Source organism: Rattus norvegicus, chromosome 3 (assembly GCF_036323735.1).
Source record: "Rattus norvegicus strain BN/NHsdMcwi chromosome 3, GRCr8, whole genome shotgun sequence".
NCBI classification, from domain to species: Eukaryota; Metazoa; Chordata; class Mammalia; order Rodentia; family Muridae; genus Rattus; species Rattus norvegicus.
Genome location: NC_086021.1, coordinates 175,045,095 through 175,067,288, shown reverse-complemented (window position 1 = coordinate 175,067,288; position 22,194 = coordinate 175,045,095). Strand labels below are relative to the sequence as shown.

The 22,194-nt window shown below is 50.6% G+C and overlaps 1 protein-coding gene and 1 long non-coding RNA gene across 18 annotated transcripts in view; both read left to right on the top strand.

Annotated features, from left to right (window-relative positions):
- Positions 1-2,915: 2,915 nt before the first annotated feature.
- Positions 2,916-5,065, top strand: LOC120101928 (uncharacterized). Its single transcript, XR_005502979.2, has 3 exons — positions 2,916-3,736; positions 4,580-4,743; positions 4,961-5,065. It is a non-coding gene; the product is annotated as an uncharacterized LOC120101928 (long non-coding RNA).
- An 841-nt stretch (positions 5,066-5,906) lies between these two features.
- The window catches only part of Zmynd8 (zinc finger, MYND-type containing 8), a 113,221-nt gene continuing 96,933 nt past the window's right edge, over positions 5,907-22,194 (top strand). For 11 of the 17 annotated variants that reach the window (XM_006235571.5, XM_063283407.1, XM_006235567.5 and 8 more), the window contains exons 1-2: positions 18,472-18,736; positions 19,387-19,617. In XM_006235571.5, coding sequence (XP_006235633.1) covers positions 19,604-19,617 — 14 coding nt within the window. In that variant the 5' untranslated portion in view covers positions 18,472-18,736; positions 19,387-19,603. Of the gene's footprint in view, positions 5,933-18,471; positions 18,737-19,115; positions 19,253-19,386; positions 19,618-20,461; positions 20,878-22,194 lie in introns of those variants that run through there. The other 6 variants (XM_063283406.1, XM_063283402.1, XM_063283410.1 and 3 more) reach the window with 4 other exon arrangements.

Sequence of the window (22,194 nt, the reverse complement as noted above, 5' to 3'; positions counted from 1 at the left end):
GTTCCAGCTCATCTTCAGCTACGTAGCAAGCGGGAGGCCAGCCTGGGATACATGAGCTCTTGTCCCACAAAATAAAACAAATAGACAAACCCAAAAGCCCTAGGAAGCTGAAGAGATGGCTCCAGGAAGGGACCTGAGTTCAATTCCCAGCATCCACACCAGTAGCTCACAACTGCTTATAATGCCAGCTCTGGGGAATCTGACGCCCTCTTCTGGCCTCCACAGGCAACTGCACTCACTTTTTTTTTTTCCTTTTCTTTCTTTTTTTTTTTTTTTTTTTGGTTCTTTTTTTCGGAGCTGGGGACCGAACCCAGGGCCTTGCGCTTCCTAGGTAAGCGCTCTACCACCGAGCTAAATCCCCAGCCCCTTTCCTTTTCTTTTTTTTTTTTTTCTTTTTTTCTTTTTTTTTTTTTCGGAGCTGGGGACCGAACCCAGGGCCTTGCGCTTGCTAGGCAAGCGCTCTACCACTGAGCTAAAGCCCCACCCCCCCTTTTTTTTTAAAGATTTATTTATTATATATAAGTATACTGTAGCTGTGTTCAGACACACCAGAAGAGGGCATCACATCCCATTACAGATGGTCGTGAGCCACCATGTGGTTGCTGGGATTTGAACTCGGGACCTCTGGAAGAGCAATCAGTGCTCTTAACCGCTGAGCCATCTCTCCAGCCCACGCTCACTTCTTTATATAGATACTCATACATAAAATCTGTTAGCTAGAACTGGTGATGCACATCCCTTGATAAGTCTTAAAAGAGAAGACAGACCCCAGTGCTAGGCACGTGGCTCACTTGGTAGAGTCCTTAGCTATCATAGCCTCAGCTCTGATTTTTATACTAGCATGTTGGGGTAGGGGCAGAAGGATCGGTAACTGCAGGCCCTGCTTTCTGGAACCCACCCGGGTGGCAAACGCAGACACATAAATAGATCTAAAAAAATTAATTTTTTAAAAAAAAATTAAAATTAAGTGTAGGCAGGTGCAGGTGAACCTCTGTGAGTTCAAGGCCAGTCTGGTCTCCAGAGTGAGTTCTAGGACAGTAAGGGCTACACACAAAGAAACCCTGTCTTGATAAAACAAACAAACAAACAAAACAACAACAACAAAGAAATCAAGAAAAAAGAAAGAGCGGAGCTCTGACTTACAGCCTATAAGAGCAGCCTGGTAGACCTACTGTGGGCTGATGAGCCTATAAGGGCAGCCTGGAAGACCTACTGTGGGCTGATGAGCCTATAAGGGCAGCCTGGAAGACCTACTGTGGGCTGATGAGCCTATAAGAGCAGCCTGGTAGACCTACTGTGGGCTGATGAGCCTATAAGAGCAGCCTGGTAGACCTACTGTGGGCTGATGAGCCACTAATGATCAACGTAGAGAGGCAGGATTCTGTTTACAAAGTATCTGCAACTTCCTTTGGAGACTGGGAGGCCCAGGACAGCCGAGAGCTGGGGATGTGGCCCAGTTGGTAGAGTGTTTGTCTAGTGTGGGCAAAGGTCTGGTTTCCAGGTCCAGTTTTGCATGCACTGGGTATGATGGGGAGTCCGCTTCATCCTAGCATTTCAGAGGTGGAAGTGGAAAGCCTGAAGTTCAAAGTCATCCTTGGCAATGGCTACTGTGATGATTTATTTGTACATGCTTAGCACAGGGAGTGGCACTATTAGAAGGTGTGGCCTTGTTGGAGTGGGTGTGGCCCTGTTGGAGTAGGTGTGGCCTCATTGGAGTGGGCATGGCCTCGTTGGAGTAGGTGTGTCAGTCACTGTGGGCTTGGGCTTTAAGACCTTCACCCTAGATGCCTGGAAGCCAGTCTTCTCCTAGCAGCCTTCAGATGAATGTGTAGAACTCTCAGCTCCTCCTGCACCAGGCCTGCCTGGATGCTGCCATGCTCCCACCTTGATGATAATGGCCTGAACCTCTGAACCTGTAAACCAGCCCCAATTAAATGTTGTCCTTTATGAGACTTGCCTTAGTGTCTGTTCACAGCAGTAAAACCTTAACTAAGACAGCTACTGTGAGTGAGTTCCATATCACCCTGAGCTACATAGCAAGACCCTTTAACACTTTAAAGCCAGCACTTCACTTAGGAGCAGATGCCAACACGGTGAGTTTGAATTTAGCCTGCTCTATCTCCATGGCAAGTTCCAGGCCAGCTAGGGCTATACAGCGTCTTACTTTGGGTTCTATTGCTGTGAAGAGACACCATGACAAAGGCAACTCTTATAAAGGAAAACATTTCATTGGGACTGGCTTATAGTTCTGGAGATTTAGTCCCATCATCATCATGGTGGGAAGCATGGCAGTGTGCAGGCTGACACGGTGCTGCTGAGAGTTCTTTGTCCATCCTTATCTGCAGGCAGCAGAAGGGGACAGCGTGCCACACTGGGTGTAGCTTGAGCACAGGACACCTCAAAGCCTGCCTCCACAGTGACACACTTCAACCAAGAAGGCCACACCCACTCCAAGAAGGCCACACCCACTCCAACGAGGCCACACCTCCTAACAGTGACTCTCGATATGGGCTAAGCACTCAAGCACTTTTGTCTGGGGGTAGAGGGGACAAACCTATTCACACCACCACACCCTGTCCCAACCAAACAAAACAAGAACAACAAACATAAAACCCAAACTCTGCACAGCCGAGGTGACTCTGAAGTAGGCTAGACTGGAGTCTGGCACTGGGTTCCCTTGGGAGAGGTTTAGACCAACTGAGGCAGATGGAAAGGACACCCTCCGACTGGTCGAGCTGGCTGCAGGCTGTGCAGTGTGCCCCAGGTTCTCAGCTTGACCAGTTGTCACCTGTGCTGGGGTGGACACTTGGTGATGTAGACCTGCCTCTGCCTCCTGAGTGCTGGGATAAAAGGCAAACCATTGCCCTGTCCTGTCCTGAGGCTGCTATTTTGTTTTGTTGTTGTTTTGTGAGTTATTTCTGCACCTGTATGTAACTCCAGTAAAACCCATGGGTTGACCGAGTTGAACTTATGTATTTTGGTCTGTCATGGACTCCCTGTCTGGAGTGAGTAGATGTGTGTGTTGTATCACCCCAGGAAAAGTTTTGTCATACAAGTTTGTAGAGAAACACTTACTCTTTTTTTTTTTTTTCTTTTCTTTTTTTTTGGAGCTGGGGACCGAACCCAGGGCCTTGCGCTTCCTAGGCAAGCGCTCTACCACTGAGCTAAATCCCCAACCCCGAGAAATACTTATTCTACAGTTACATCATCTGGCGTAGACTGAAAGAGTGTCATTAGGAGAGACCCAGACACTATGCAGATAGTTTATTTCTTGTCTTCCAATGGAATGGCACGTCCTCAGTTTTCCTCTTCTGTAAAATGGGCTCAGCAGGATTCAGGAGAAGACTGTGGTGGTGCTCACCTTTAACTCTAGCACTCTGGAGGCAAAGGCAGATCTCTGAGTTTGAGGCCAGCCTGGTCTACAGAGACCTCACAAAGGAAACCCTGTCTTGTGTGTCATCAGAGAAAAAGGAACCTCGGATGAGGAAACACCTCCATGAAATCCAGCTGTAGGGTATTTTCTCAATTAGTGATCAATGAGGGAGGTCCCAGCCCATTGTGGGTGGGGCTGGTGGTCCTCTGTGAGTGACGTAAGAAAGCAGGTTGAGCAAGCCGTGAGCAGGCAAACCAGCGAGCAGCAACCACCCCCCACTCCCCTATAAGCTCCTGCCTCCGCTTCTATAGAGCTTGAGTTCCTGCCCTGACTTCCTTTGGTGATGAATAGCAATGTGGAAGTGTAAGCTGAATAAACCCTTTCCTCCCCGACTTACCTTTTGGTCATGCTATTTGTTGCAGGAATAGAAACCTGAAGTGAGACAGGTATCCAGGGAGTGCAGACAGCAGGACCAGGAGCAAAGCATGGTTTACTGAGCTCCTTCTGGAGTCTGTGTGTAAGAATAGAATTGGGTGGGTCATTTTGTCATTTTCTTGGTTGCCTCATCCTCTCCTAAGCAGAGGGGACAAGAAACTGTGGTAAGCAGAGTGCTTCATTGCAGGGTAGGGTTTGATGGGCCCAGAGGGGTATTGGAGCTGCGTAAATGTGGAGTATACTGTCCCAACTATCCTTTTTATCTGAGATTTCAACTCCCTGGTGTCTGATGTGAGGATGGAGGAGGCCTGAGCTGGGACCAGAGGCTCCTGAGGCTGCTGAGCTGTGGGAAGAACCAAGGACAGAAAGGCCTAAAGTCTACAGATGGGTCCCTCCATCCCTGCGGGTGCTTCCCCATTTTGTCAGCTTCTGTCAGCTCCGTGCACATTATCCTGGGGTTTCTCTCCTTGGAGCTGCAGTCACTGAAGGGAACAGCCAGTTCTCGGGTGGCCCACATCCCAGTGCCTCTGGTCCCAGCTCTCTCCCGGAGCCTTCCGGGTCTTGTTTTGCTTACAGCGATCCAGCAGCAGCTGCCTTTGTAATGCAGGCGCCCCACCCCCACCCTCCTGTTCTCACTTCTCCCTTCCGGCCCACTTCTGCTTCTTTTGAGTAGAAAGAAGTCAAGGAATTGGGAATCCTGAAAGTTTGTTCATTCATTGCCATTCACAAGATTTTCTATTTTTTTTTTGTTTGTTTTGTCTTTTGAGATAGGATCTCACCCTGTAGCCTGGAATTTCCTAGACAGCTTCCCCGGCTAGCTTCTGCTTTTCCTGGGCTAGAGATGTGTGCCGCCCAATTGGTTTACCAAACTTTTTACTGCATTTCTTTGCACGTCGGGGAGTGGTGGCCACAGCATGCTTGGAGAGAGATTAGAGGTAAACTTCCCCCCCCCCTTCCACCAGGTGGTCCCCAACACCAGGCTTGCAGGGCAAGATCCACCGTGCTCTACCGTGTTTTTAAAGAACCTACTATGTGCCAGAGAGATACAAAATTGAGTCAGGCATTAAATGAGAAATCAGCGTTAAGAATTTATAAGTGTTTTCCCCTTTGTTTTTCTTTAACTTTTTTCTTTTCTTTTCTTTTCTTTTGCAGCCCCTGCTGTCCTGGGACTTGCTCTGTAGAGCTGGCTGGCCTTGACCTCATAGAGATCCTCCTGCCTCTGCCTCCCGACCTCTGGGATTAAAGGTGTACACCACAATTGCCTGGCTCTTTTTTCTTTCCTTTTATACGTTTTATTTTGTACGAAGGGGTGTTCTGCCTGCACGCACGTCTATGGACCACTTTGCGTGCCTGGTGCCTGCAGAGACCAGTAGGGGGCGTTGGATCCCCTGGAGCTGGCGTTACAGACAGCTGAGAGCAGTCCTGAGTGCTGGGACTCAAATTCCTTGTGTTGTATTGGGGACACACTGAGCTGTATCCTAGCCCAGAACGTCATCTTAGTTGTTAGGTATCGCTAAGTGTTCGTTTATGTGTATCATTAACGCCAAGCGGACAGTTAGCAGGCCAGTCAGATTGACTGAGGGGGACAGCCCTGAAGTTAGGAATTTGTGTTGGTAGACAGAAGCTCCTGGGGCTTCGCTACGGGAGCACCTTGCTACGGAGAAACGTAATGCAGTCAGCGGTCTGGAAGGTGGGTGCTCTTGCCTCCTAATTCACAAGGCCAGAGAAGTTAGTTCCAGGAGAGCTCTGAATCCAGACAGCCCAGCTCCAGAGCCTTCCAGGTTGCTCTGAGCTCAGAGCTAGGCGCTTAAGTGGAAGAGGCAATCTTGCAGGCCTCCAAAGGCTGGAAGAAGAATTTGAGACGGTCGCCTGAGAACAAAGGGAGACCTTTTAGGGGTTTTGGAGATAGGGGGTGGGGACGGGGAAGTGACCTGGTCAGAATTGAAATTTCAAAAGCTCCCAGTAGCTGGAGGGTGTGGGGGATGGGAAGAGTCAGGGCCTGGAGGCTGATGGGAGGCTGCTCCCTCCTACCCAGAGAACAGATAGCTAAGGCCTTAGGGCGGGTGTTGCTCTGCCCATGGAGCTACGCAGTCGCAGGAGCCAGGGGTTGAAGATGTCGGGAAGGTACGTGTCACAGGGAGGGCTGGGGACTGGCGGTCTTGGAGCCGAGATCAAGGGTCATGATTGGGGGCTTGCATAACTGGGTGTAGGGGACATGGATGTGCTTGGGGGAGTTGGGTGGGAACGGCTCTGATTTGTGATCGACTTGCTCGGATTTGTGATCAAGTTGCTCGCCGTGGTCTCCATTTTGTCGTTGGTGTGTGTTTGGTGTTGCTTGGTTCCTGATGGCCTCCTGCACGTGACTTTGGGTCCTCTTCCCATAGGATCTGTTTCTTGGAGTTTTAGAGGCGGAGAGGGCTTTCCTCTGCATTTTTCTTATAAATGTCTTTTTCACACCCTGGTGCTAGTAGTGATTGAACGCAGGGCCTGGAGCATGCTAAGCGAGCGGCTCCGCTATTGGGCGAAGTGCCCTCCTTTTGCTGGTAGATAAAGTCCTTAATCTCGGTCCCTGCTGTCACCCACTTGCGTTCTGAGATAGTAAAACCGGCCTCACCGGTGGGTTAGGATCATTCATATGCAAAATGTGCATGTTAATCCGAGCACTTAGGAGGCTTAGGGTGGCAGAACGGAGGCGGGGAGACAGTGAACCGCCTAGGCTACACTGTTAAAAAAAAAAAAATAAGGGTTGGTGAGATGGCTTAGTGGGTAAAGGTGCTCGCTGGCAAGCCTGATAACCTGAGTTCAATCCCAGGGCACCCGTGGTAGAGAGCACTGACTATGGCAAATTGTCCTTTGGTCTCCACATAAGGGAGAACACACACGCACAGGCACACGTGCACACACACATACATGTGCACACACAGAGAGACACACTCACAAACACAAAACATGTACACAACAAAAAATATAAATAAATAAAGAACCATTTGTGGTGAAATTCCAATCCTTGAGAGGTTGAGGGAGAAGGGTTTGTGGATCTAGACTAGTTTGGAATACATAGTTCAAAAAAGAAATACCTCACTACAGGTGTGATGACGCACACCTTTATTAAGCCCAGCACCCAGGAGGCAGAGGCAGGTGAATCTCTGATTCTAGGCTAGCTTAATCTACAGAGTGAGTTCCAGGACGACTAGGGCTACACAGAGAAACCCAGTCTCAAAACAAAACAAAAAACAACCAAACTAAAAGGACGATTGGTACTTGGTAAGCCTTCAGTAGCGACTTTAAGGGGAAAGAGGATGGTAGTGTTGTTATGACAACACGCTTGGCTTGGGAAGAAGTAAAGCCCAGAGAGTTGCCTCAGTACGGAGCAAACCACAGTAAGTCACCGTATTCGCCGACAAGAGAACTCTTAAGAGATTTTTGTGTATTTACTTGGATCAACAGACTTTGAAACTCCTGGTGTGTGGGACACTCCAGGCATATAGTAGTTTTTGTGAATGACCAAGTTCCTGCCCCAGAGAGCAAACCCAGAGGAAAAATTTTAAAGTTGCTAAGCACTGGGAAGAAAATAAAACTGTCTGTGATGTGATCCCAGAGGGCTGCCCGGAGGAGGTGGCCTTTGGCCCTAGAGCTGAAGCAGAAGCTTCAGATGAAAACTTTGGATGGGATGGGAACTAATTGCATTAGACTGTAGGTAGGTCCGTGTTGGGGACCTCAAAAAAGCCCGGTGTAGCTGGAGTGACTGCATTGACAAGCAGGTCAGGGAGAGGTAGTCGATGTATGAGAGAGATTATATGGTTCACAGTCACCTCTGAGCCAGAGAGTACCATGTTTGACCTACTGGACAGACATCACTCATGAAAACTTTGTTCAAAAGGAGTCTGTTTGGGCTGGAGAGATGGCTCAGCGGTTAAGAGCACTGACTGCTCTTCCAGAGGTCCTGAGTTCAAATCCCAGCAACCACATGATGGCTCACAACCATCTGTAATGAGATCTGATTCCCTCTTCTGGTGCGTCTGAGGACAGCTACAGTGTACTCTATAATAAATCTTTAAAAAAAAAAAAGGAGTCTGTTTGTTCATAGACAAGTATTTATTGATTGATTACTATGCCCCAGGCCTGTGCCAGCACTGGGGACAAGGCCAGAGGAGATATGAAGTCCTTGTTTTTGGACAGATTCAAAATAAGTGCGGAGAGAATGCTGGGTTCTAGAAGTAAATGTCTGCAGCTGTCTCGGGAAGCTGGAACCCAAGTCGTGAGAGTGGCCCTGAGAGGGCACAGAGGATACTCAGGCCTAAAGTGGGGTTCCTCCTGGGAGGCCTGAGAGCCTAGTAAGGAGACAGGAAGGTGCAGAAGGTGCTGGCCAGCTGAACGTAGAGCTGGGGACGAGTCGGCGTAAAATCTCCTAAAAGGAGAGCATCACATGGGTGCTGCGAACCTCTGAGAGCAGCAAGTACTTTCTTTTGCCGGGCCGTCTCTCCTCTCTCTCGGGAATATCTTAGATGCTATGGGGTCATCTGACTCTGCCTCCCACGGACACACAACGGCAGCCCAAAATTATTACAAGTGGATTGGGTTTCTCCAGCCCTGAGACCGTCTCACGCAGCTCAGACGGTCCTTGAACTCCTGCAGCCTCGGATCATTGAACTGCTCCTCCTTCCTCCAGTCTGGGAGGGAAGGGATCACAGGTGTGCGCCGTGCCGCGCCGCGCCGCGCCGCGCCGCGCTGCGCTGCGGCACCTAGCTCTGAGCCCTGGTTCTGTTTTGAGACAGGATCTTACTCTGAAGGCCAGGCCTTCCAGATATCATCCTTTTGCCTTCACTTCCCAAGGAACCGAACCGGAAGTACCATCTAGCCTGGTTGCCTAGGAGTTTTGAGCAGGCAGGTGACCTGTCACCTTGTGGGTAGGATCCCTGTGGCCGCTTGCCTGCCTCATTCCTGGGATCTGCTGTGGCCCCAGGTGCCTTAAAGGAGATTGAGGGGGTACAGATTAGCTGGTTGAAGGGACAGGTGGCTCTCTGGGGGAGCAGGGCACTGGGACCTACGGAAGCCATGCAGCGGGTGGAACACAGGAATCCGAGGCTTGCCTTGGAGGCTGAGGGTTAAAGAAGCAGGGTAGAGTTTGGAGCAGTGAGTCCGTGGGGATATTGGACCAGAGCTCCTGCTTGGCAGGCAGGAGGGAACTGGTGTGATGTGCTCATTCCCAGACCCCAGTAACCAGGCAATTTGAGAAATGGCACCGGCCAAGGCCATGTGTTTGACACCATAGGTTTCTGGAACCAGGGAGTCCTTCAGGTGGGAAACGGGTAGGAAAGGCTCCCAGGATTGGAGCTCTGGGTTTTTGTTCACCGGAAGAACCCAGAGAGGACAGGGGAACCCAGCCTGGTGGCATCTCTGGGCATAGAAGTCTCATTTGGCTCCTTGGAAGTTGAGAAGCAGGAAAGAGGGGCTGGCATCAGAGGAAGCAAGGGTGGGGTGGGGGTGGGGCTTACTGAGGGTGTCATCTGTTCATGGGAGCTTAGGGAACTAACTGTAGGGAAGTGACTCTGTTGGATCTTGGATCCCATCTCCATGCTTGGCTTGGAGCAGAGAGATGATTGCTTTCTGGTATCTGTCTCATGGTCCAGACAACTCTATGATACTTGTGCATATGACTCAAGGACTTTATTTGGAATTCTCCAGCTGGGCAGAAAGAACCAGGGCCAGGCCTGTGGAAAAATTTAGTTCCCATGTCTACCTCATGTTCGGTTCCCTCTCTCCCTCCCCCTTCCCTCCCCTCCCCTCCCCCTCCCCTCTCCTTTTTCCTCCCCTCCCTCTCTTTTCCCCTTCCCCCCTTTCCCCTCCCCTTCCCCCCCCTCCCTCTCCTTTCCTCTCCCCCTCTCCTCCCTCTCCTTTCCCCTCTCCTCCCCCTCCCTTCCCTTTCCTTTCCCCTCCCCCTCCCCCCTCTCCTTTCCCTTCCCCCTCTCCTCCCTCTCCTTTCCCTTCCCCCTCTCCTCCCTCTCCTTTCCCCTCCTCCCTCTCCTTTCCCCTCCCCTCCCCCTCCCTTCCCTCTCCTTTCCCTTCCTCTTCCCCTCCCCCTCCTCTTCCCTCTCCTTTCCCCTTCGTCTTTTTCTTCCTTCTTTGGTAGGCTCTTATGCAGCCCAGGCTAGCCTTGAACTCAAAAGTGTTGGCAGGATGACTTTGAATACCTGATCCCCTCCCTCCCCATCCATCTCCTAAGTGCTGGGATTACAAGCACTTAACACTGCATCTGCTTATGTAGTGCTGTGGGTAGGACCTCTGCAGGAGCTGGGTGAGTGCTCCCATTCTGAGCCCCAGCCCCCAGCCTTTTATTTATCCTTCGTGGGATTTTCATTGGCAGTAGAATGGGGGATGACTATAGACTGGATGTGCCGGAGAGTGTGGGAAGGGAAGGAAGGAATGTTCTGGGATACTTTGAGTCATGGATGGATGGATGGATGGCCAACATAGTGATCACGATGCCCTTAGAACCTCGCTCACTGACTGACAGAGAAGCTGCCAAGCTCAGGGCGGCCTTAGGCTTTTGTATGTGTTTCCATGACTATTTTCAGCTCCTGAGCTTAGAAACAGTCCTAGCTTTCTGAGGCAGACACCCACCCCCACTCCCTTCCCCCATCTGCACCGCCGCTCCCCACCCCCCACCCTCACTCGGGCGCCCTTGTCATATCTCTGCCCCAGTCCCTTACATTGGTCTGCCTCCATTTGATGTTTTAGCTTGTACGTTGATTTCTACTTCCAAGTGAAAGGGACAGAGAGCAGTAGGCCTGGCGCTAAACAGGCTGGGGCTTGCTGTGCCTCTCTGAGGCTGTGCATACACTGGAGGGGAGCAGCTAGACGTGGGCAGTTAGAATCTTCTCTGGCTCCCAGTGAAATTGTTACATGAAATGGTTTGCTTGTCTGTTTTTGTTTTGTTTTGTTATTGAGACCGAGTTTCTCTGTGTAGCCCTGGGGCTGTCCTGGAACTCTCTCTATAGACCAGGTTGGCCTCAAACTCACCCATCTGCTTCTGCCTCCCAAGTGCTGGGATTAAAGGAATGTACCACCACCTGCCAGGCTACACCGCGAGGTTTTAAGGAGAGAGGAAAACAAGCCTCACATCTAATGAGCACCTACTCACCTGCCAGTAACTGTGGGCAGGGTCTACAATCTCTACCTCACTGTGGAGCCCAGGCTGGCCTCCCCCCTGGCAGTAAAGAGGGGAACTGGGCCTACTCCTTCCAAGCAGGCCGACTCCATAGCCTGCTTACATGAGTGCAGAGAGATAGCAGGAAGGAAGGGCCACAAGCACATGGGTAGAGAGAGGCTGGGGTGGTGAGAACAGTGAGGTTGTAGAGCTTCAGGGCTGCCCTTCTGGAGGGAAAGTCGCCAGTGTCCAATGTCTGAGACCTGCAGAGGGAGGTTGGATCTGGTTAGGTTGATTCCTGGGCTCAGTCATTTGGATGTTGAAGTTGAATGCGAATGAGAGATAGGCATCTCCCTCTTAATCCCAGCACTCAGGAGGCAGAGGCAGGCAGAGATAGAGCTCTGTGAGTTGGAGGCCAGCTTGGTTTGCATAGTAAGTTCCAGGACGACCAGGGCCTTGTAGAGAGACAGGGTCTCAAATCTAAGGATAACAGTGGGGAAGTTTGGGAGGTTCTGCTTCTGGTCCAAAGCTTGGGACGCTGAAATGGGGTGATAAGCTTGGCTCACATGGGACGCTGAAATGGGGTGATAGTAGACGCAGAACTCTCTCATCTTCTCCATCCTGTGGGGCCGAGTTTGTGTCTCCGAGGACAAGGTTCATTCCCATTATCCTGTTTCCTACAACTTACTCAAAAACGGCTGAGGACCGCTGACGCCCCAGTGGCTGATGCAGCCTGGAATTGTGAGGCGGAAGCAAGAGTGTGGAGAATTCGGAACCATCTTGGGTTACAAAGTAAGCCCCCTCTCAGGAAGCAAAAAAGTTGGGCATGTAGAGCTACACTGGGCTCTCTCTCTCTCTCTCTCTCTCACACACACACACACACACACACACACACACACACACGGCTATATCACACAGACACACACACACACTGGACTACATCATACATACACTGGGTTATATCTCACACACACTGGGCAGACACCGTCAGAGTCTCTCTCTGTCTCTGTCTCTCTCTCTCTGTGTCTCTGTCTCTCTCTCTCTCAATGTTAGAGTTCTGGCCCAGCAAGTGCAAGGTTTATCCCTAGCACAAGGGATTGGGAGACTGGGCACAAGTAATCTGGTGGGTGTAAACTAGACAGGACACACATCGAACAGTTGTCCATCCTTTTGCCAATGTCATAAACTGCCCCAATGTTGCATAAATTAAATCATTTATTCATTAAGTTCTGGCTGGCCTTGAACTTGTGATCCTACTGTCTCAGCCTCCAAAACTGGCTATTTCAGTTCTTTCCCTTTCTCTCCTCCCACAGCAGATTTCAAACTGCATCTTTCTTTACATGGTGAGCGTGAGAGCCTTTATGTGTGCATCGTAGAGAACTGGATAGCTTACAGGAGTCCACTCTTGCTTTCCACCATGTAGGTCCTGAGGATTGAACTTAGCTCGGCAGGCTTGATGGCAGGTGACCCACTGACCCGCATCTCTGCAGCAAGTGACCCACTGACCCGCCTCATCAGCTTCCAGTAAATTAAAACGTTTAAAAAACTATATTTTATCACTTATTTTTGTGTAAATGTGTTTGGGGCCATATATGCCAATGCTTACACACCTAGAGGCCTAAAGGAGCCAGTGTGCTTCTCTCCATACACCACTCGGGTCCTGGGAGTTCACATTCAGGCCACCAGCCTTGGTAGCTGATCATCCTTAGGTGCTAGTGTCTCTTGAGACATTCATATAATAAAAGTGAATTTTTTTGGTATGATTTTATTATTTTTTTTTATTTTATTATTTTAAAAAAATTTTATTTTTATTTTATGTGCATTGGTGTTTTGTCTGAATGTCTTTTCTCATGTGAAGGTGTTGGATACCGTGGTATTGGAGTTACAGAGGTTTTGAGCTGCCATGTGGGTGCTGGGAATTGAACCTGGGTCCTCTAGAAGAACAACCAGTGCTCTTAACTGCTGAGTCTTCTCTTTAGCCCCGATTTTAATATTTTTTAAGTGCGTGTGTTTACGTTTATGCATGTGTGCACATGTGTGCAGAGGACAGCTTTTTTTTTTTTGTGCTTTCTTTCTTTTTTTTTTTTTTCTGGAGCTGGGGACCGAACCCAGGGCCTTGCGCTAGGCAAGCGCTCTACCACTGAGCTAAATCCCCAACCCCCGGACAGCTTTTTTTAAAGAGAATTATTTATTTTATGTATATGAGTACACTGTTTTCAGACACACTAGGAGAGGGCATCGGGTCCCATCATGGATGACTGTGAGCCACCATATGGTTGCTGGGATTTGAACTCAGGACCTCTGGAAGAGCAGTCAGCGCTCTTAACTGCGGAGCCATCTCTCCAGCTGTAGGTCAGCTTTTATGAATCTGTTTTCCCTTTCCATCATGTGATCCTGGGAACAGAAAGAAGGTTGTCAGGTTTCCTGCAAAGACCTTTACCTGCTGAGCCCCCTTGCTGGTGGGGATGGAAGCTTTGAGATTGAGTGGGGGCGGGGCACACTTTCATTTCAGCAAGTAGACCTCTGAGTTCAAGGCCAGCCTGGTCTACAGTGTGAGTTCCAGGATAACTAAGGCTACAGAGAGAGAAACCCTATCACAAAAGAAAGAAAAGAAAAAAGAGGTTGAGCCAAACAGGCTCGGAAACTGGACGTGGGCTGGCATGGTGTCTACAGTGAGTTTGGGTGGGGGTTATGGCTGCTCCCTTGTGTAGACGAGAAAGTCTAGGCCCGGAGGATTGTGGACCTCCAGCAAGGCCTTGCAGCTGGGGAGTGGAGCGGCCGGGATTCACACTCGTCAGTCAGCCGCACGTTCAACCACTGCGCCGTTCTGCCTCTTGATGTGGGGAAGAAAGGAAAAGATGAACCACGCAGGAGAAATGGGGCCCTGGCTGAGCTGGGGGGGGGGAGAGGCAGACCTTGATCTGTCTGCGGGGAATCCGTCCTTTTTATTTTTGCTGACTGATGGTGGAGCCCGCGGGCTGTACCAACCACTGAGGGCTTGCTATGTAGCCCAGGCTGGCCTTGGATTCAGCCTCCTTGAATGAAGGAATTACAGCCATGCACACCAGGATTTGAGAGGAGTCCTTTCTGAAGCCAGAAGGAGCAGCCAGACATGTTGAGGAGCAGAGGAGGCTTAGCGTTCAGCGGGTCGGGTCAGGTCGGGTCGCGGAAGCAGAGAGATGGACTTGGGGGCGGGGTTTACAGAGCAGAGCTGGAGACCAAGTGCAAGGGCCAGAGGAGGGGCCGGATGTGCTAGCAGGTGGACCGGACAGATGGGTGTGCAGAGCCGAGTGAGGCACCGAAGGAGCTGAGGGTGGGCACCGGGGCCGGAACAGAGCTGGTGGGGATGGGCAGTCAGCTCTAAGACTTGAGCTTTTGCTCTTTGGTGGCAATCCTGGTTGAATTTTGAGGAGGGACAGAGTGGGCGAGGATTGTTGATATTCTGGGTTGAGTGTGGTGTGTTCTCAGCATCTGCAAGGACAGGGGCAAAGGTTTTGGTAGGAGATCGTGGCTATCAGTCAGTCTGTCTATCTATCTATCTATCTATCTATCTATCTATCTATCTATCTATCTATCTATCTATCTATCTAAGGGACAGGGTCTCTTTATGTAGTCCTAGCTGTCCTGGAACTTGCTATATAGACCAGTGTAGCCTAGAACTCACAAAAGTATGCCTCTTCTAATTTCCGGGTTAGAGGTATGTGTTTACCATTCCTGGTCCTGTTTAGTTGTAACTTTGTAGTTAGATGATGGCTTATTGAGCTTTAATAATCCAGGCCCAGCACTGGGTGAAGGACTCGGAGAGAAGCATCGAGATAAGCACTGGACTCCCAGCTTTTGTCCTGCTGACACCGACGCTGGCTGCTGCGCTGTCCTATGCAGTACAGGCTGTGACACAGTATCTATCCCTAGACTCTTTATTAGATTCCTGGAACATCCAGCTCCTAGCCGTGGCAATCCAGAACCTTTTCAGAGATTACCACATGTCTTTTGGGAGGCAAACACTTTCCTCCGTGGTCTAGTGGGAGGGAGAGGCAAACAATAAAGCAACAGGGACTTCAGAAAAGCAGGTTTGGGTAACACTGAATCGCCTTCCTTCTGACTTTGCTTTGACCCTGTGTCTCACACACACACACACACACACACACACACACACACACACACACACACACACGCCCTGTGCTGTAGGCCATCTGTCTGATGAGGCACAGGCTGTTCATCTTACCACCTGCCCTTTGCCCCAACCCTTCCTGTTTTCCCTCTTGCCACAGATCTAATTCTGCCAGCCTTTCTAGAAAGAAGTAAAATCATGCGCTTGCTCTGTCTCTGTCTCTGTCTGTCTGTCTGTCTGTCTCTCGTGTACATACACATGCGCATGTACACACTCCTCTCCCAGGGCAGACATCTTGTCCTAAGGAGGCACAAGTTTTGTCTGCCTCTTTGTGGCTGTAACAGGATGCTGTCAGTTCTGTCCTTAAAGGTGGGCCCTGCTGTCACTGTCCCCCAGGTTGGCTCTGGGTCTAATTAGCCAAGTAGAAACCCCCGTCCCTGCCTCCATCCTCCTCATTTCAAGTCAGACCAGAAGCCTGCTGCCGGCTCACTTGCCTGAGGCAGATAAGTCCAGGGCGCCTGTTTCCCAGTCGCTGCCTAAGCTATCTTGGGATGCAGCTTGCAGAGGCCTCTCCTGCTGCCACCTGGCTGCTGGCCAAAGGCTTTGAGAACCATCTCAGGGAGGCCTGGCTTCTGCTAAGCTGAGGAGCAGCGGGAGGGAAGCTGGACCAGCCCTTCCTCCTAGGCTAGGCGTCTTGACCCTGCATGGCTTCCGGGAGAGCCAGATTCTGACCTTGTGAGAGCCACAGAACCGAGCTACATGCATACTAAGCTTCTTATGTTTTATTCTGAGACAAGGTCTCACTAGGTTGTCCAGGCTGGCCTTGATCTCACCCTGCAAGAAGCTCAAGGCTAGCCTTGGACCTTCCCTCCTCCTAACACAACCCCTTACTCCAATGCACAGTAGCAGGGATTACAGGCCTGTACCACCAGGCCTAGCAAAAGAGACATGTTTTAATGTAATTTTATTAGCTCATTACTTATTAATGTCATTGAGGAGCCTACTTGTTTAGGCCTGTGTCTGCTTTTCTGTGCAAAGCATCATGGGTAGGTTTTTTTCCCCCCTTCCTTCGATCCAGTTGCCTCGGACTCCCAACCTCAGTACAGTGTTCATTCTGGGTCTCAAAATTCCGGGCAGTGAGGGGGGGGGGCGCATCCTGTCGTGTTTTTACTGTATCTTTTGGTTTCTATTTTCTGGATGTCAGCACCCAGCTCCTCTCTGTTTGTGACAGCCCAGAAGTCTCCATTTGTCATTTCCATTGCGGGGGGGGGGGGGGCAAAAATTGCATCTGTCGGGGTGCACAGATTTTAAGAATTATAAAAAGCAACGTTTGAGGTGGCAATCTAGCAGGGGGTTTGGACAGGAAAGGGGGCTTCTCCGGCCTCATCTGTAATGGAAGGCTGCATTGGTGGGGGAGATGCTATGTCTCCCAGCTCTGCCTCACTGCAAAGCCCACCTAAGGGTGGATTGCTTAGGAGAATGATAAAGGGCTCTACATTGCTGCTGGGAGGAATCGGCCTCAATCTGGCCTCTCTCGGGTGGCTTTCTCCAGAGGCCAGAGCAATTCAGGGTTACTGCCGGGGGGTGGGGGGGGGTGGGTGGAAGTCAGATCCCAAGGCTAGCTGTGTGACCTTGAGCAGTGCCCATCGCTTTTCTGGGCCCAGTTCAAGGTGTAACCAATCCCTGCCCTGACGAACTTAGTCTCTGAGCAGCACAGACGCGGCCCCTGAGCACACACGGTCTTTGAGAAGCAGCCTTGTTTCTCACCAGTCGGCCACATTCCATTAAGCACCAGATCAGCCTTGGTTGGTAGGCGGACCTCCGCCTTCCTTCTCAATCTGCGTTCTTCCCAGAATCCCGGCCTGCAGCCTACCTTTGTCTCTGTCTCTAGCCCAGTTACATTTCCCAGATAACCTCAGACGAGCCTGAGTGACAGCAGCATTCCTCAAACAAAGCTGCCCCAATAGGTCACCAGCACATGCCGGCAGCTTCCTGCTCTTTGCCCTAGAAAACAGTTCAAGTGATCAGAGGAGAGAGAGAGGGAGGGAGGGAGGGAGAAGGGAGGGGGTGCGTGAGCGAGTGTGTGTGTGCTTACACAACAGGCTGTGTCTTCTGGGAGTATCCATGCACTCCCCTGCTGTGTATGTGTTCTCTCGTCCAGTTGTGAAGTTAGGTGTCCTTGAGACCCACCAGCAACTCCCTGTGTTGTTGCCCTCCCCATCCCCCCACACCGAAAGCGGTATTTCAGATGGCAGAGTCCAAAGCCACATGAATGGGAGGGAGAGGAGAGGGTGCCAGGATCAGGCCTCTGGTTCCCCCATTTTGTCCCAGGAAGGTTTCCCTCCCCAGTAAAAGGTAAAGCCAGGCCTGCTGTCCTGAGTGCCTTTGTCAGGCCTAGTGGCTCTGGAGATGTCTTCGCTGCTTCGCCTCTCTGCTGGTTAAAACAATAAAATCCTTTCCAGAGGCTGGGTTTGCCCTGCAGTAGTGTGTGCTAAGATTCTTGGCGGGCCTAGAGCCTGAGAGCAGGTCTCCCCCAGCCAGGGTGAGAGAGTGGTTGCTGGCCTGCTGGGCATCTGTTGTCCTTGGGGGGCAGGGAGAGCAAGCGATCAGCTCAGCTCAGCTCCTCAGTTCCTTTGAGGAAACGCAGGGGGAGGCAGGAATGAGTCCTAATTTCAGTAGCTGAGGGGGACTTTATTGCTTCTGGGTCCACCTCCTGGTATCTGGCTGCATCAACTCCTGGCCCCTGAAGAAAGGTGTTTATTTAGTGTCAGGTTTTTAAAAAAAAACTTGTTCATTAAGGATGTTGTTTAAAAAAAAACAACTAAAGAATAGGAGAGAGTCTTGGACAGTCTTTAATTCTTCTCCGTGCCTTTTCTAGAAATGGTAGCTTTTAGGAAAGAAACAAGGCACTGATCTCTGATCTCCCACCCAGCACCACCACCAGGTAGAATTCTAAGCAGGTCTGAGAAACTAGTTAATATTTTACTGGGGAGCAGAGCCAGAGATGGAGGGAGTAAGGGGGATTGCCAGTGTGAGGCTGCGTGTGTGAAATCGCCGTTCCATCTGCCCTAGGGGACGCAAAGAAGTCGCTCTCTGTGGAAATAAATTGAAGCAGGAACCCTTACGAAGCCCAGGGGATTTGTCTGCCCACCAAACAGGGCCCAGCTTCCCCCCAGAACACACATACAGGGGCGATTGTGGCAGAAAGTGCCAACCTGTGGGTGTGTAGGCCTGACTATAATGGAGCTTCTTGTTTCCTGGCCCGGTTTGACATCTTTCTCTGTCCCTCTGGATTTAAATGGCTTCACAGACTGAGAGGCACTGCTTGTATGCCCTGGATTCAGAAGGTCCACGCCTCCTCGGGAAGCAGAGGCGAGACAGCAGTTAGCTAGCTCCCTCTCTCTTTCTGCATCTGCCCGGAGAGAGCTGCAGCTGGTATTTTTCCACAGGCCTTTTCTGCAATCTCAGGGCCTAGTTTTTCCCAGCAAGGCCCAGAGTCCGAGAGAGGGTTAACAGGCAGGAAGCTGAAGGCATCACAGACTAATACGGAAGTCAGATTTTTGTTTAACTGACAGGTTTAGCAGGCCTCATCGGTGGGGGAGGGAGCTGGGAAGGGAAGTCTTAGATGGAGGCATGTGGCCTGCTAGCAACGCATTTGGCTTTTCTTAGGGTAAGCCTGGAGAGGGTCCCCCCCCCCCCTTGTCATCTTGACAGAGAGCTTTTTGGTTTTTTCTTTGAGGACTGGCTGAGGGGGGTGGTGTGAGGTTATAGGTCTCCCAGCTTTGCAAATGGCTCTGTGGGCCTGCCCTTTCCAACAGGCACTTTGACCATGACTAGGCAAACTTGACCACTCCTCCCCACAGCAGCGGCGCCTCTCAGCTCTCAGGAACCTGGGCACCCCTTGATGATTTGTTGGGGGCCTCCCTTGGGCTGCCTGTTCCCCCCCTCACCCCCTCAGAGGCCTGCGTCTGGCCTTGTCCCTATTGCTCCTGTCTCCCTGGGGCTCTCCACCCCTTAGCTCGACTTTCTCCTTTGAGACCCACTCAAGCTGGCTTGTTCTATAAAACGGCCTGCTTGCCTCCTTAGAAAAGGACTTCTGTGTGGGGGCAGGTGTGGATGAGTCGTCCAGCCCACCCCAAAAGGGCTCTTTCCAGTGGCATGCTGGCCTCAGGCTTGGCTGGAGCAGGTCAGGCTGGCTGCACGGGTTTGCCTGGACTGGGGAATCTAGCCAGGGGGTGGGAGAAGTGCTTGTGGAGGCCCCTTTCCCAAGTTTTTCTTCCTGCAAAAGGCCTAGCTTAGCCTGTCTTTTTCTATGCACAGGATGGCTCTTGCTCACCCGAGCCTCACAAAGATAATCGCTCAGGAAGTGTTTCAGCCAATCGGCGGCGGCTTTACACTCCGATTTGCCGGGCCAGCCAATCGGGGATGAGCTTTTATTAGGCGGCCAGATCATCAGCCGAAGTGCCAAACCCTTTTTCTGTGAGAACTAGGAGCCTGTCCTCCATGTTTTATAAGTATTGACATTACACAGTTAACAATGCATCCACAGAGGTAAGCTCGGCTTTTTAACCATCTTTTACCCCTCCCTCTGAGTCATCCGAGTCGTGGAGTAGCAGTGTGATTTCTCTGTAGCCTGGCTCTGCCACACTCACCCCCCCAGAGCACTTAGGTTAACTTGGGACTGTTTAGAGAGATTTTTTTTTTCCTTTTTGGGTCACATGGCTAAGTAGCCATTAGCCATAGCTTGATTTTACAGACTGGTGAGGGCCTGGAACACCTTTATTCTGACCAGGACAAAGAATTTCTGGAATAGTTTGAAGCTAGATCCTGGTATGCCAAGAGAAGCTATCATTCCCCCTTCTTTTCTTTTATTTTATTTTCCCTTCCTTCCTCTACCCCTCTCTCCCTCTCTCTCTGAGCAGTCCTCTCCCCTGCACTGTTGTCTGTTGTATGTCACATGCCTGCTGGGGGAAGAAAATGGAAGGTAAGCCAGAAGGTCTTCTCCCCAGCACAGTTCAGGACTGCCTGTGGCAGATAATCAGGGCAAGCAAGCCTGCATCTCCAGAGAGGTTCTGGGAAAGGCTGGGCTAAGTTCTGACAAGAGAGGATGCGTGTTTGCAACAGAACCCAGGCCTGAGCAAAAACCCAGGGAGCCAAGCTGGCTCCTGGGCCTAGGTGGGTGGTGTTGTGTGGACTGTTCTCTTCCTCTCCAGAGCTTTGCACTTGCAACAACATTGTTCAGCCTTTCTCTCTCCCCCCTGACTTAGCTTGGTACAGAGTGTTCTTCAAGTCAGCCTACAGCCAGCAAATGGTTCTGAAAGTGTTTCCTAACCTCTGAGGGAGTTTTTAGAGTAGGCATGGTGCCTGGGGAGGTGGGGTGGGGTGGGAGTGGGGATGGGGAGAGATTTTGAATAACATCCTGCAAGGGGGGGGGGGAAGATCTGTGAGGACTCTGACTCCTTTAGTTTTGTACTCTTGCATGATTTTCCATGGGCTAATGTTTCTTTTATCCTTGTCCCCCTGTCCCCCCTCCCTTTTAAAACATTATATCATCTTCTGTCCTCTGATCCAGTATAGAGGATGTGGATCATACCTGAGGCCCATGACAACATCCCATATCTAGTTGCTGGGTTGTGTTGTGGTGGTGGTGGTGGTGGTGGTGGTGGTGCGTGTTTTTAATAATACCATGTAACTGTTTTACAAAAAAAAAAAAAAAAGAAAAATTTCCTTTTTGATCAAGTCCCAAATCTGCCAGCCTGCCCTCTCCTCCTAACTGGGGAAAAGTGAGACGGTTGCTTGAACGTGTGTTGGGTAAGTAAAGCAGTCCACCTCCTCTGCGAGCGTGTACCAAGAGTTTGGTGAACCTCTGGGGTCTGTGGTAAGGTGGGAGGGGAGTGGTGGTTTCTAGAGAGTGTCCTGAGTTGAGGTGATGGCTTGAATCCACTGTTGTTCCTTCTGATCTGCAGTTAGGATTAAAGACCTCACTTCCTGTTTACCCTCAGCTGGGGGGGGTGGGTGGGGAATTACTGGGTTCGTTGTGACTTGCAGCTAGACCTTGAATTGTGTTTGGCTCTCCTGAACTCTTGGGTAGGTGATCTGTTTGTGAACTGTGAGCAAAAGCTGTTTGTTCTTAAGGGTTCCAGAGCCCTACACATGGGGCCTGGGCCTGCTTGTGCGACTTGTGTTTTCATGTGTGTAAGTTTTACGGGTGTTTGCATCTAGTACAGAGGCCTATTCACTTCCAAACGAGGCTTGGTTTAGGACTCACTGGCTGCCAGATACAGCCTCCCCCCCTCCCAAAGTCTGGTCCACACCTCTCTGTGCATGCTGGCTTTGCGTTAGCTCCACTTTTGAGGCTGTAGCTAGAATTTTAAAACCCTAACCTTCAGGGCCCACCTGGAAGCTCACCACATGTATTTCCTGCTTTGAGACCCAGCCAGGCAGCATGGAGGTGCTGCCTCTGTGCGCAGTGACCATCCTAGGCCAAGCTTCACAGACTCTCACAGACTTTTCTTTTAGTGTTCAAGCTACTGAACCTTTGACACCAGTTGAAAAAGCTTCACTTAGTAAAGAGAGACGGACTAGATTATCAACTGGGCAGTCTGTGAGGGGGGCTGGCGTCTCCCAGTCAGACGCAGATGGGGTATGGTGTTCTTGAAACAGTGCCTCAGCCTCACACAAGTTCTGGTACTCTTTTCTTCTTAACTTATCTCCCGGCTGTAAATGGAAGTTACGAACTCAGTTTCTTGAGGCCCTCTGCAGACCCAGTGGCTAATCACCAGCCTCCTGGTTTGCCTCTCTCTGCCTTTGCGTAACTTCTTGGGCTGAAAGGAGACTTGAGGGCAAAGTGTTTGTCCTTTAGAAGCTCAAATTAAAATGGCTCCTACAGGTTTGGGAAGGCAGGATCTGTTTGTGAATGCGAACCCCAGCCAATTTCCCAGCCCTGGCTCAAGCTGGCTGCTTCTCTTCGTGGCTACCACCAGGCCTGGGGTTGGTAAAAAGTTAATTGCTTTTGAAGTAGCATACTTTCCCAGTTACTAAAGGGAGAATTTAAAAAAAAAAAAAAAGTCTGCATTGCAGTTGGACCCGGTGGGATCTCGGTGCTGGCCCACAGACTAGCCCAACGGG